The 13,434-nt window shown below is 45.6% G+C and overlaps 1 protein-coding gene across 1 annotated transcript in view; it reads right to left on the bottom strand.

Moving 5' to 3' along the window:
• Positions 1-13,434, bottom strand: part of Cacna1c (calcium voltage-gated channel subunit alpha1 C) — a 617,044-nt gene that overhangs the window by 146,074 nt on the left and 457,536 nt on the right. Inside the window, 1 exon segment of the mRNA XM_017799802.2 lies at positions 658-748. Within this exon segment, the coding sequence (XP_017655291.1) occupies positions 658-748 (91 nt within the window).

Here is a 13,434-nt window from a genome sequence, read left to right as displayed (position 1 = left end):
AGACTGGGAAAATCCATGTGTGAACTGATCCCACTGGCACCAGCCCCTCCTCTCTCATCTAGCTCAGTTCCAGATCAAAACTAGCTCCCTAAAGCCATAAGTTGGTATTTGGACCAGGGAAGGAAAGAGGGCTTGGTTGGAGGAAGGACGACCATCACCGAGGCTAAGGACACTCACAGTGGTATGCCAGGTACCGGCTACCCTTCATTGACGGGTATCTCAATCACCTGGCAATGCAGTTTCTTAGTGGTGTGCTTTTCTTCTAGGCCACGTGTGTCAGAGTGGAAAGGGTGGCCATGTAGACCCAGGGACCCTGACCTACTGCCTCTTGTGAAAGGAGGTGGGAGGGAACAAGACAAAGCAGACATCAAGCACCCCCATATTCTGTACTTCTCTGATGGGGTGCAAAGGGGTTCAACATCTGAGTCAGGTCCTCACAGAAGTGCATTGGATAAGCTTTGATTAGAAGACCCTGCCACCATGTATGAGGCTGTAATTCACCACAGGCCACTTTGCTCTCCACACAGGGCACAGGCTGTCACTCAAGATTCTGATTTTGTTCCTGCATTGAAGAGCCAGCCCGTTCTGACTTCAGGAGGCAGCTTCCCAGCCACACCCCAGGAAGAAGTCAGTGCTACGTTCGCCAAGGGTACTCACGCCAGTCTGGCTCCACAGTTTTCGCCCTCGATGTCACCTCCAGCCACATTTTCAGTGTTGACAGATTCAGTCTCACTTGTGGGCATGCTCACTGTGTATAAAAGAGATGCACGGAAGGCATTGAGGATGGGGAGAGAAAAGGAGGAGAAGAACATTAGCGTACAACATGCTATTCTAGTCCAGCGCTGGCGCTGGCTGGGCACCATCTGCTCGCCCACATATGGGGGCTGGGCCCTGGCACTGCCCTCATCAGGCTGAGGGCTCCTTGACTGATACCCATGGATCATCTAGGGGAAGTCAGCCACCAGGGACACTGTTGATGAGTGGGAACGTGGGAGGGAATCTAGTGCTCAGATCATTTTACCTTACTGGACACATCTAGAGGACACATCTGGAAAATACTCAATACTGCATCCTTCCTCTACCCTCCACTCGGTAGCCTCAGAAAAGCTGTGGGAATTTCCCATTTGTTTCTATTATTCACCCCAGGAAGAGAGGCTCTCATAAGACTTTGCGTCTCTTTTTGCTTTCCCCCACCAGCTCTATGGACTTTGTTCTCAAGAGCAGAGTCCAGCTTGTTTGTAGGAAGAGTACTTTAGGTCCTTCACAAACTTCTGGACATGTATGAGGATCTCCTTTTCCTATAGTGCATGTTGTGTCTAGAAGCAATTTCACTTAAGACCATACGCAAAGTGGTGAGCTTGACACAAATAACCACTGCCTTGCAAAACACTGCAGGCGTAGGAATGGAGGCACTGGTTGTAGGATCCACAGAACCAAGTTTAAATGTGGCCCAAAGAGAGCCTGCTGGGATACCATCTCCCTTCCCAGCAGTTCTGAGAGTCCCATCTAAACAGAGACACAAACCACCTGATTCTACAAGAGTTAGTCTGTCCAGGAAATATCCAGCCTCTTGCCCTAAGGCAGCAATGGGCTGGATTTCCAGAACAGAGGGAGTTTTTCTGGATTATAATTCAGTATGGTGGCTTAGAGAACATAATTTCTTTTAGCATTATTCATTCTACTAAATAAAACTTTAGCAGCTCAAGAATTAGCCATAACCTCTCTCACCCTGTTAATGTGATATAAATTCCTTCGATTTTTACTTTTTTTTTTTTTTGCTCTCTTTGAGACAGGATCTCCCTGTGGCCCCAGCTGGCCTGGACCTCACTATGTAGACCAAACTGGCCTCTACCTCACAGAGATCCACCTGCCTCTGCCTCCTGAGTGCTAGGATTAAAGAGGTACGCCATTACGCTCTGGCTATTTTTTTTTTTTTTTTTTTTGAGACAGGGTCTTGATATAGCCTCTGCTGGCCTCAAACTACCAATCCTCCTGGCTCAGCCTCCTGAATGCTGGGATTAGAGGCAAATGCCACAACATCCACCGAGTTGGTTTCTTGGTTCCTTGTTCCTTGGTTTTGTCAGCACATCTTTAGAGTGACCTGATCAAGTACTCCTTCCAGAATAGCACTTATCTGGTAAGAAAATCATCCCCAGCAGCCACAGCACTCGCAATTAGTGAGGATGTGACACTAATAGCAGTCTCCGTGGGCTACCACAGCCAAGGAAAAGACTTTCAGTGGTTACACGATAATGTTAATGAATTTGGGCTTTTCCAAGTTCCTTTTCTTTTAGATGAAGATAAATGAGGTGGGTGAGAAGTCATTCATTTCAACATTAAAGACACAAACAGAAAGCCCATGACTTACCACGTGTTTGACTGTCACATGGGCAGCAACTTCTTTAACTTAGGATTCTTTCTCAGTAAAGTTGAGAAAAAAAGAATCCAGACAACAGCTCATGGATACTGAGAGATGGATGAGATTTAAGATGTTACTTAGCTCTAACATGCCACTCTTACTTCATAAGAGAAGAAAGTGAGGCTTAGAGAATGGGTGTGATGGTCAAGGTCATGTGCTACATCTGGGAAGGACTAAGGATAGGGCACAAGGCTCAGGATCCCTGTCCTATGCTCACATTGACCACTCCAGTGTTGACCAAGTCTCTCTTCTACATCTAGGGTATGTCAATGATTGGGAAGTTGAGCCAGGCTCTGGGAGCAGCGCTGGAAGTAGTATATAGCCAGGCAGTGGCCGTTGAGTTTTGTAGGATTTACACTTACACTATAGCCCAAGGTCTTACTTAGGGTGGGACCAGTCATCTGGGATGGCTTAGCATTGGGAGCTAGGAAGATGAACCCTCAGAGGTTTCCAGGAGCCTTGAAAAACCCACAGGAAAGAAGCCCTACTGTAAAGAGCCTTCTGCCATTTAATTTATCTCTTCAAGCACTTCTGACCTCAGGCCCCTTAAACTCTCCAGGTCTCGTTGTAGGAAGGGCCGAGTCATATATAGAAAGCCATCTGACTTTGTAATACTTGACTCTCAGAGAGTCTCTTGTCTGTGAGTAGAGTGGAGTGAAAGTGGTGGTGCTAGGCTTGGAAAGACAATAAAATTAGAACCAAGCAGACCTGAGCCTTAGAAGTAAGGGTATCTTCTACAGTCAAGGCACTGCCAGGACCAGGACCAGGACCAGTTTTGCTTTTACAGTGACTTTGATTTTGGCTGGTATCGTTCAAAGCAATGGCTCTATCTTTTATCAAGAAAAGTCAGTGCTGACTTTATATATAGGAGGAGATAAGGATCAGTGTTCCTCCCCTCCCAAATACATACACAAACACATACCAACACATAATCACATACACCAAACACCAGAAGAAACGCTCTCTCATCCAGTCTGGTGCAGACTAACACACAGAGAGCATAGGGGACATTACCATGGGTTTCTGTAGAGTGACTAAACCAAGCAAACGTCCCTTTCTTCTGATCAAGCAAGCCCGCTGGAGCTCCTCCTTTCACAGACAAGATGGTCAGTGCCAAAAACAGGAACAAGACATCAACAAAGAACATGCAATCAGCCATAGGCAAAAGAAACAACTCAGTTTTCACACAGAACACCCACTTTTATCTCCAAAAATTAACTTTAAAAATTTAAAAACATAAACCAAGACATATAAGAGAACATAAAAAAATACAGCCAAACCCCATAAATCACATGAATTAACAACATAAAACAAATGATGAACCCATTGGTAAAGCAAATAGGGGACTCTAGAGGAGGCTCTGATTTACTGGCACACATAATTGGAGACTTGGAGAAGAGGGCTGTTCCTTGCTGTGTCTGCTGAGTGGAGGTGCGGCACCCCTGGTACAGGCTTGAGCAGGTAGCTGCTAAGGGCAAGCTAGCATCTGTCTTTACCCCTCCCACTTATCCAGTGGCTCAGCTCTTCTCTTACAGGGGACCATATTGTAAAACTGCCAGCTACAGTGGACTCAAGGGCTCCCTTTCAGCTTATACTGGGTTATTGTCATTTGCCTATTGATCTATTTGCCCCTTTGTCCAGCTCAGTCACTCAGTTTCAGTCAATAAAGGCCCATTCAGTGCCTCAGTCTTGATCACACCCAAAGCACGTATGCATCTTCTTTACTTCTGATTCCACAAATGCTTACTTTATTTTATTCTTTATGCACTATGCATGTCATTCCTATACTTTAAAAATGAATAGGGCACTTGTCACTCTGTATTCTTTTAAAGAGGGAATTAGCTGAGAGTCTGTTTTAGGTACAGAATAACTAAACTACCTTTGGTACCTAGTTTTCATCAGAGTTCAATTCTTTGTCCCTGAGTGGCCTTTGGGTAGCTGTGCACAGACTGCCTTAGGTTCTGTGGGGTCTGGGCTGTAGCTGAAGGGGAAGGAGTTAAAGGAAATTATGAAGGACCTCCTATTGCATAGGAGCAGGGAGTTCTATGCTACATAATGAGTTCCTTTAGCTAATGCCTCAGAGTGTCTCCCTGCCTCAGTTGGTAACATTTGTACTAGTGTGCCTCTGTGAAGCCATGGGAGCAACAGCTGGCAAAAAGTGATGGGTGTGTCACAACCACAGCTTAGTAATGAGGAGCAGCAGTGAATGGAGATGGGAGGTTACCAGCTATTCTTACAAGGATGGGGAACAGGCAAGTGGCCCCATATTCTCTGGGGAAGGGCATGAAGTGAAAACCATGGCTTCTGTCTTTCATCCCAGCTCCCTGTAACTCAGATTATAACCACTGAACTTCTGTGAACATTTTTTGTTAGTGGGAATTCAGAAGATTGGCTCTTCTTAGGAAGGGGCCAAACTGATTTCCAACCTATGGGAAAGACCACTCATCTTTAAAACAGTATAGAATAAACAAACTCCAAAATAAGTACAGTAGCTTCCCTTCCTTCCTTCCTTCCTTCCTTCCTTCCTTCCTTCCTTCCTTCCTTCCTTCCTCCCTCCCTCCCTCCCTCCTTCCCTCCCTTCTTTCCTCCCTTCCTTCCTTCTTTCCTTCCTTTTTTTTCTGAGACAGAGTCTTCCTGTACCACCAGATGACCCAGAACTCACTATGGCCTTGAACTCACAGAGATCCATCTGCCTCTGCCTCCTGAATGCTGGGATTAAAGGCGTGTGCCACCACGCCCGGCACTTCTTTTTCTTTTTCTCCTCAAAGTCCTATCTGAATAAATCCTGACAATGATTTGGCTCACAGTTCCTTCTAGAGACAGGTACATTTTAGAACAGTAACAAGAACTAAAGTGAGAGCTCTTCCAGGACTGAGTCTTCTGCGGAAGGGTGAAAAGGTAAAAGAAAGTTGTCAATCACCAAGCCTCCGAATGTTCCTGTCATTGGTGTGAGGAGACAAGGATTCTGGTCAGTGATTCAAGGCTTGAAGACCTACCAAACAGCAGCATTGTCTAGCATTTAGTTTGACAATGTCACATCTTGTTCAGTTCTGGAAACAACCGTACGATAATTTTAAAAGCTGTAAGAAGAACCTGATAAATAACATGGCTATTTAACATGTAACCAGATCTACCAGGGCTAGCCTTTCATGGTGATTTGCAGGCTCTCTAGCTCAGTTTGTATGGCCTGCATGATCTCCATTCAATTTGCTGTGTGGGTCAAGTCACATATCTAAAGGCCCCCGGCTGAAATGAATGTATCTCAACTGAAAGGAGCATTTGTAGTAGTTTATCCCATAAGCATCTGGGCCAATAAAATAGGTGAAGATGAAGTTTGTGTTCCTGTCAGTAAAGGATCAGACAGTACTGTGATAGCTGCCTGCTTCAGGGAAACCTCCAAGGAACTGAATGCTCAAATCGTTTTAGAATCACAAGTGCTAGACACTTTTCTACAGTTGAGATGGAAATCTGACCACCTTTGGCCACTTAAAAGAGTTGGTCGGAAACTAAAGTTGAAAGATAGCAAGGAACTGAGGGGTCAGGAAACATTCCATGCCAATATGCTTGGCTATGCCTCTCTAGACAAAACAAGGGTTATGCCCTCTGTGAAACACGATGGATTGTGTGTGTATGTGTGGGTATATGTACATGTGTATGCTGTGACACCTGTGTGTGGGTATGTATGCATGTGTATATATGTATGTGTATATGGAGGTCAGAGGTCAACCTCAAGGGCCTCACTGGGATCTGAGGCTTGCTGATTTGTCTAGGCTGATTGACAAGCAAGTTTCAGGGACCCACTGTCTCTGCCTCCCCAGCACTGGGATTATAAGTGCTCAACACCATGCTTAGCTTTTTATGTGAGTGCTAAGGTTCAAACTCAGGTCCTCATGCTTACAGGGCAAGCACGTCACTGGCTGAGCTATTTCCCCAGCCCAACATGAGAGAGTTTTGAAGGAGGATGCTGAGGAAGCACCCTAGAGATGAAGCTTGTTTTCTGAGATTACTTCTAATAGATACTGTGGATCACATGCGGATCTCTGAACTTTTGGTAAAATGATTCTTAAAAAACATGGCACATGCCATTAATCCCAGCAGAGGCAAGCAGAGCTCTGTGAGTTCAAGGCCAGCTTGGTCTACATAGCTAGTTCAGGTCATCTGGGGCTAGAGGAAGGAAGACCCTGTCTCAAAAAGACCAAAAGAACAAACAAACAAAAAAGAAAGACTTCTTTTTAAAAGAATTAATGGTTGCTATTGCAAGTTATAGGTACCATCAATACTTTCTAAGTAATACCATAAATGGCTAAAATGAGTTGTATAGACTCTTTTTTATTTAACACACAGGGTCGTCTTATGCTGCCCAAGCTGCCAGAACTCCTAGGCTTAAAGAATGCCCCTTCCTTAGACTCCTCGATAGCTAGCAGCCACCATCCCCACTTGGGCAATATCTTGTCAACAGCTCATTATATCCTCGAATTAGTGTATTCTACATACTCTCCTGACATCTAATCTTGGTGGCTATTCTTGCTTGAGTGGCACTTGGTAGGATTCTATGTCTCAGGAGAGGTGCAGAGTGACAGTCTCTCCTTAGCATGCTTGTAGAACAATTGGGTAGATGCTGTGAAATTATATTATAATAATTTCTACATATAAATTTCTCTATGGAATAATCTGGTTAGAGATCCCATGAATCACGCCAGGGGAAGCATGTTAGAGCTAAGCCATTGTTTAGGCTGGTGTTCACTGGTATGTTTGGTTTTATAAACTCTCTGAGCTATGAGACTCCACCATGAAACTCCATGTACTGTCATTGAAGGATAATGGCACAGCTCATCTGGTCAGCCTTTTTTCAGCTATTGTCAACAGGGAGGCTCACAGCTCGTGGCCCTCCTTCTCCTCTATAGGAAGTGAGCTCTCCATAACACTAAAGGTTGCCCCTGGACGGATCCTTATGAACCAAATCTCCAGGTGGTAGATGTGCTCCAGACTGTACCAGTGTACCAACCTCATGTTTTCCTTAAAAAGAAATTAGATGTTATTTGGCCACCACAATTTCAACATAATGTAATTTGTGCATCCAAAGATGGACAAATGAATCCACATTAATAAAATGTCTACAGAAGAGATTTGGGCAATGGTTTAAGAGTCAGAGCACTTGAGTTTGGGTAAAGAAGGAAAATGCCAGTATAGTCACTTAGCAATAAATCCACAAAGGAAATGGAAAAACCTTGGGTATCCCTTCCTTTCCTTTCTTCTCTCTTTTTCCCAAACTCAAGGCTTGGAAGATATATGGGGAGAAGAAGCCACATATAAGCAAATGGGCCTGCCCTGTCTCCGATTTCCCTGTGCATTCTGAGCGACTAAGAGGCATTAGAGAATATGAACTGAATTTGGGAAGCATGATGACATACACTGAGTTCTGAAACCTTTGGTCTCCCAAACAGTTCTGACTTTGTCCCAGGGATGGAAGTTTCGTAAGGTCTTGACATGACGATCAGTAGAGATGGCTGACTTCTCATGGGGTTTGCTAAGAAACATGTTCAGTCTTTATTTGCCATTTATTCATTTATTTATTTATTTATTTATTTATTTATTTATTTATTTATTTATTTATTTGTAAGCCATTATCCGAACTCAGACAGCTCATTTGTTACTTTCAACCTTTTATCTCCCCTGTTTGGAGAGAGTTAATACCTCGGGTCAGAAATCCCTAGGTGTGGTTGGGGTATTTAGCCACCACCCTGAATTTCCCCATGAGGCAGAATGCTGGAAGGAGTCACGGGGTGATTCTTGGCATTCAGCCTGCTGGGCTCCAATTGCCCTGGCCAAAATACTCCTACCAGGAGCCTTACCATTTACTTGGCTAGATGCCCATTATCACATTTATTTTTGAATCAAAATGGTATAGCTAAGCATTTATTTTCTCTGAGTACTAATAAGAGTTTGACTAGCAAGCAAAAAAATTCCTAATGTCATGCTTCACAGACTCTACTCTCTTTAACTTGGATCAGTTATGGGTTGAGTTTTGTCTGTAGAAATCCTCATGTTGATGTCTTAAGCTCCCTTAGCTAGAATGGACTGTTTGGGGGACAAGATCTTTAAGGATGTAATTTAATTAAAATAAGGTCACAAGGGTGACCTCATCAGCCTGGTAGCCCAAGAAGAAGAAAGTTGGACAGAGACAGAGGGAGACAGTATGAAGACAGCACTACAAGCCAAGGAGAAAAACCTAGAATAGACCTTCCATCACAGCCTTAGAAGGAGCCAACCTAACCCACACCTCGATCTCAGATTCCAGACTCCAGAACTACGAGAAAAATCTATTTCTGTCATTTAAGGCTGTAGTACTTTGCTAGGTAGCCTAGGCTAAGACTCCAAACAAGGTGAGCTGCCCTCTTCATTGTCTCTTGATGTGTCACCTCTGCTGGCTCTGGATTCTGTCTATGTGACACCACATACCACTCCTTCTCCTATGACAGTCTGATGTCTCCTCCGTGTATTCTATGGGTCATCAAACTGCAGCTATTGGGCCCAGTCCAGCCTGCCATCTATTTCTGTGAATTAATTTCTACTGGGTGCCAGCCGTGGCATTCTCCCTCATGCTGTCCGTGGCCACTTCCACTTTAGAGAGCAAGGCTGAAGAATTCAAGAGACACTACAGAGCCTGCCCCAGCCCTGGGTTGGGGAGACTCACTGCTTGAACTTTCACAGGCAGTGCTGATCGCCACCCACTCAGACCTCATCCATCTTGGAGGCCCAGTTCTAGCCTCTGGTGGCTTCCAGGACCATCTACTGCCCTTGAAACCCTTTCCCCCTCATCTCCTGGAATGCTCGAGTCTCTGGAAAGTTTAAATAAAAACCTTGATGCCAGTTTTTGTCCTACCTTCTCCCAGCCAAGGGACTCCAGGTAAGTGATTTAGCCTTTCTGAGCCCATATTTCCTCCCCTACACAGGGAAGAACACGTTAGTATTTATCCAAAGAGCTTTTGGTATGGGTTAAGTGAAATAATATTTGTAAAAAGAACTTTGTAAAATAGTAACTAGCATAAATATTTGCTAATAGTACCAACTAAGTTTAAACGTTTTTCTCAAAGTTTGCTACCTTATAAGTATTAGATTTGTCTCCTTGAGTAGATTAAAACTTACTCAAGACTAGGGACTTTATCTTAGAATTCTCTGACCTCCTAGTCTGATCTTCTGGAACCACAATACAGGTTGTTAGGATTAGTGTTTTGAGTATGAAGTTGAGTGTGAATAGTTCTGGGGTGTATGGGTTGTATATAGTCCGAAGGAAAATGATAGCTGATAGGGCATTTATTACGATGATGTTGGTGTATTCGGCTATAAAGAATAGTGCGAATGGGCCTGCGGCATATTCTACATTGACGCCTGATACTAGTTCAGACTCTCCCTCTGTTAGGTAAGAGTGCTTTGTACCTTCAGAGCTGTCAGGATAGTCTTATGCTGCCTGTATGTCCCCCACCATGTTCTGAACACCTGGAGGCTGACCTCTGTTAACCATATCAAAGGATCCTTTTCCAAGCCTGGCCAGTGGGAATCATCAGCAGGGCATCTGTGGGTGGGCTAGAGGAGAGTGGGGCTGGGATCCTCACTCTCACTGGCCGCATCTTGCTGCCAAAGGCTATGGGTCTAGTCACATGGCCCTCTCCACACAGCTGTTCTCTCTGCCTCTGGGAAGTGCTTTCTCCTTCATTACCTGAAGTAACAATTTTCCATAGCTGCTATCCATGAGTACTGTACTAACTTCCTTAAGGAAGGAAGTTACATGCCTACATGTTCATCAAATTCTCCTTAAAATGCCTGTCTAATAGCACCCGGTATACTCTGTGAGGACCTGACAGGTGAGCTCTTGGGGTGCCATACAAAGATGTTAATCCCCATTAACCATCCAGTGGAAGGTAGGTGCCTGAAGGGAGAGCGACTACATGACAGAGAACGGCTGGCCATGTTCCCAGGGCTTCACAGCCACATCAGGTAAGCCCAGGGAAAGCTTGCTCAAGTCCACAGTGTGAAGATGAAGGATAAGAATGGGGGACTTCAGTGGGAGCAGGGCTGTACCAGCCTAGCCAGGCAGTGCAGGGAGTGGGTGGATGTTCTGGCTGTGGATTCTGTGCTAGTGACTGTCCAGGGAGGAGCTCTGGTGTCTCATCTGATTTTCTTTTCTCTTGCAGAAGAAATAGTTGCTCTTACCACTTTTCTATGGTTGGCAAATCTAACACAAGGCCAGAGATCCCAAGCTGCACAGGTTTGTGCACAACTTGGAAGCCTAAGAACCTCCCAGTACTGAGAGCCTAGGAAACATCAAGGCTGTCCAGCCTTGGTCCTGCTGCTGAAGCACCGACGCACTTCATGGTAATGTGAGGTCCTGTGCGCTTCATCTCCTACATGAATGAATCTGCCCAGACCATGAAGATTTGGTTTTTCAAGGGAAAGGTGGATAGGAAGAGGAAAACATGGTTGTGGAAGAGGATGGAGGCAGTGAGAACGAAGAGGGAAACAAAAGGCAGCAGGTAACACCACCCTGCTTGTGCAGAAAAGCCACAGTAAAAATACCACCGCTTCCAGAACATTCTCAATGACTTCCTACCCGCCTCGGCCGTGCTTAGCGTCCCCCACATAAGCAATGAAAACCAGGCTCATTTAAAGCCATCAAGATAAATATAAAACAAGATTCAATGTTAAGAAGCCAAATAAGGAGGCCTTACTTATTAAAAAGGCAGGATGCACCATCATCGTAATTGCTGCTGTAAACTAGGAAGAGGTATAAATGTCAGCCCTTGATCTGTAGCCATAACCCAAAGACAAAAACCAGGGTCACTGTGATCCCAGGAGGCCATAAACATCCAATACTCCAAGCAGAAAATTCCTTTCCACCATTATGGCACCAGGGCTGCTGCAGGAGGGTGAGCAGAGCAAGAGGAGGTGGAGAGGGAGGCCGGCTGCACCAGGCAAGCGGCTGAATGTGGGCGCACAGCCCACCTTTCCTTTCCCACCACACCCACCTTCATGAGGGCTGACAGGGCCAGGTACTGGCAGAGTTTGATCCTCTTTCCTCCTGGCAATGCTGCCTTCCTGTTTATTGCCACTGACTCCCCTATGGGGACTAAAAGCCCATGGTGGTCAGAAAGGCACTGCAGCTAAGCCCAGACCCCAGGCCACCTCCACTGTCTAGAATCTCAAAGTCCCACTGTGGATGAGGTCTGAACCTTGACAGTCTTTCATTGACTTCATCAGCTGCAGAGTCAGAGAGTCAGACTCACCCTTGATTTCTCTTTGCTGGGCTCTGTTGCCTCCATTAAAAATGATCCTTGTTCAGATTTCCTGCAAGGAGGTGCTCAGATTCTAGCAACGGTTGGAAGGGCTGGAGACCCACAGAAGGTGTCATCTGAGGTAAAGCGCAGTCCTTCAAAAGGGGCTCCAATTTGCCTCTCTTCCCAGCTGTGAGTAAACGCTCAGTTCCCATTTATGGGATCTGTACAAAATAAGCCATTTTCACTCCCAACCTCATCCCACCCCTTCAGCCTCAAATGTCACAAACGAGTTTTGGGCAGCTGTCAGCATATCAGTCAGCCTGTCCTCCCTGTGAGTCCTCTGCTATAACTGATCTCACTTTGCATGGCCACATTGCTTCCGCATCTCTCTGCTTTCGGCTTCCCTCTCCTCTGGACCAGTCAGGCCCCATTAGGACAGAGGTTCAATGCTCAGGACCACGTTTAAAGTAGGCGGTAGTCTAAGATACAGTCTTGGGGTGGTAGAGGGACTGTAAGTCATGTTCTTGTGACTTACCAAGAACGAGCACTGGGTTTGCTCTGGGAAAAATGGGTTAGGAGACCCTATCCCATCTCTAATGTTTGGAGTCTCTTCACACAGGAGGCAGAGGCCCATGCCCTAAGAGACAGGTCTATCAAAGGAAAGAATTGAGGGGAAGACTTTGCTCTGAGGAAAGAAACACTTCCACAGCGGCCTGTAAGTCATGACCAATGAGGCCAATGAGTTTGTTACTGAATGTCTTCAAGCAAAGCTATCACAGGGAGAGAGTCCTGGTCATGGTTGGTGGGATGCAGAAAGGCTCTTCAAGAAAGGAAGGGGACAGTCAGTCTGTGGACTGTGGGACATGTGGATGTTGGTGAGCTGTGTAACAGCACCAGGGCCCCTTGGGCAGATTCAGTCAGCTCTGCAGTTGTTACCTCTCATATTGCAGGAGTGCTAACTAGTAGGATAATTAGCTAAGAAGGGGCAAAGTTGGGAGCGGCCAAGCACAGACAGTATTCCCAATAAGGAAAGAGAGACTGCGTGGATGAAGGGAGGAAGGCAGGAAGAGAGGCAGGCCAGGAGGATGTCTAGCACTCTAAACCAGAGCAGGACCATGAGACTGCACTGGGGTACAGTACTGTCACAGCCCGGTGCTTCAGAGGGCCTCTGGGAGGCCAATGGGGAGGCGGCAGGAGGTACTTTTAAAAACACAACCCCTAATGGAAACATGAGGCAGACAAGAGGGCACAGAGAACAAAGCAATTAGAGCAAGTAATTAACCATGCAAAGATAATTAACAGTGCCAACATCATTGCACCTACAACACCTCGGACAGCATGTGGAAGGTATAGAGTTGTACCAGCCAAGGAAGAGGAAGAGGGAAAGTATTTTCCAGAACTAGAGCTACTTAAGTTCTTAAGTAGCTGTACTTTCTTCTTCACCGCCAGGGCAAAAAGGGGACACAGTGATCCTCCCTGGGCCAGTCACATATTCATTCTGAGCAGGGGACCCAAAGAGATAGTCAGTGCCAAGGGGTTTGGAAAAAGCCAAGGATTTACAGAAAAATAGAGACGATTTGTATATTATTTTACAGATCAAGAAACTGAGGCTCAGGGAGGGAGGGTCTGTCTGAGGACCTTGAGCTAATTCATACCAAAGCTAAGACGAGAATCCAGGGCCCCTGGCTTGCCCTTTAGAGAGTCTCTCCAGCAATCTTTCTCCCATCAGGCCACCTTCTCTGC

The sequence above is a fragment of the Nannospalax galili genome, unplaced genomic scaffold, assembly GCF_000622305.1.
Source record: "Nannospalax galili isolate Female #2095 unplaced genomic scaffold, S.galili_v1.0 scaffold199, whole genome shotgun sequence".
NCBI classification, from domain to species: domain Eukaryota; kingdom Metazoa; phylum Chordata; class Mammalia; order Rodentia; family Spalacidae; genus Nannospalax; species Nannospalax galili.
The sequence above is the reverse complement of the archived record's forward strand: the minus strand, read 5'-3'. Positions and strand labels throughout refer to the sequence as shown.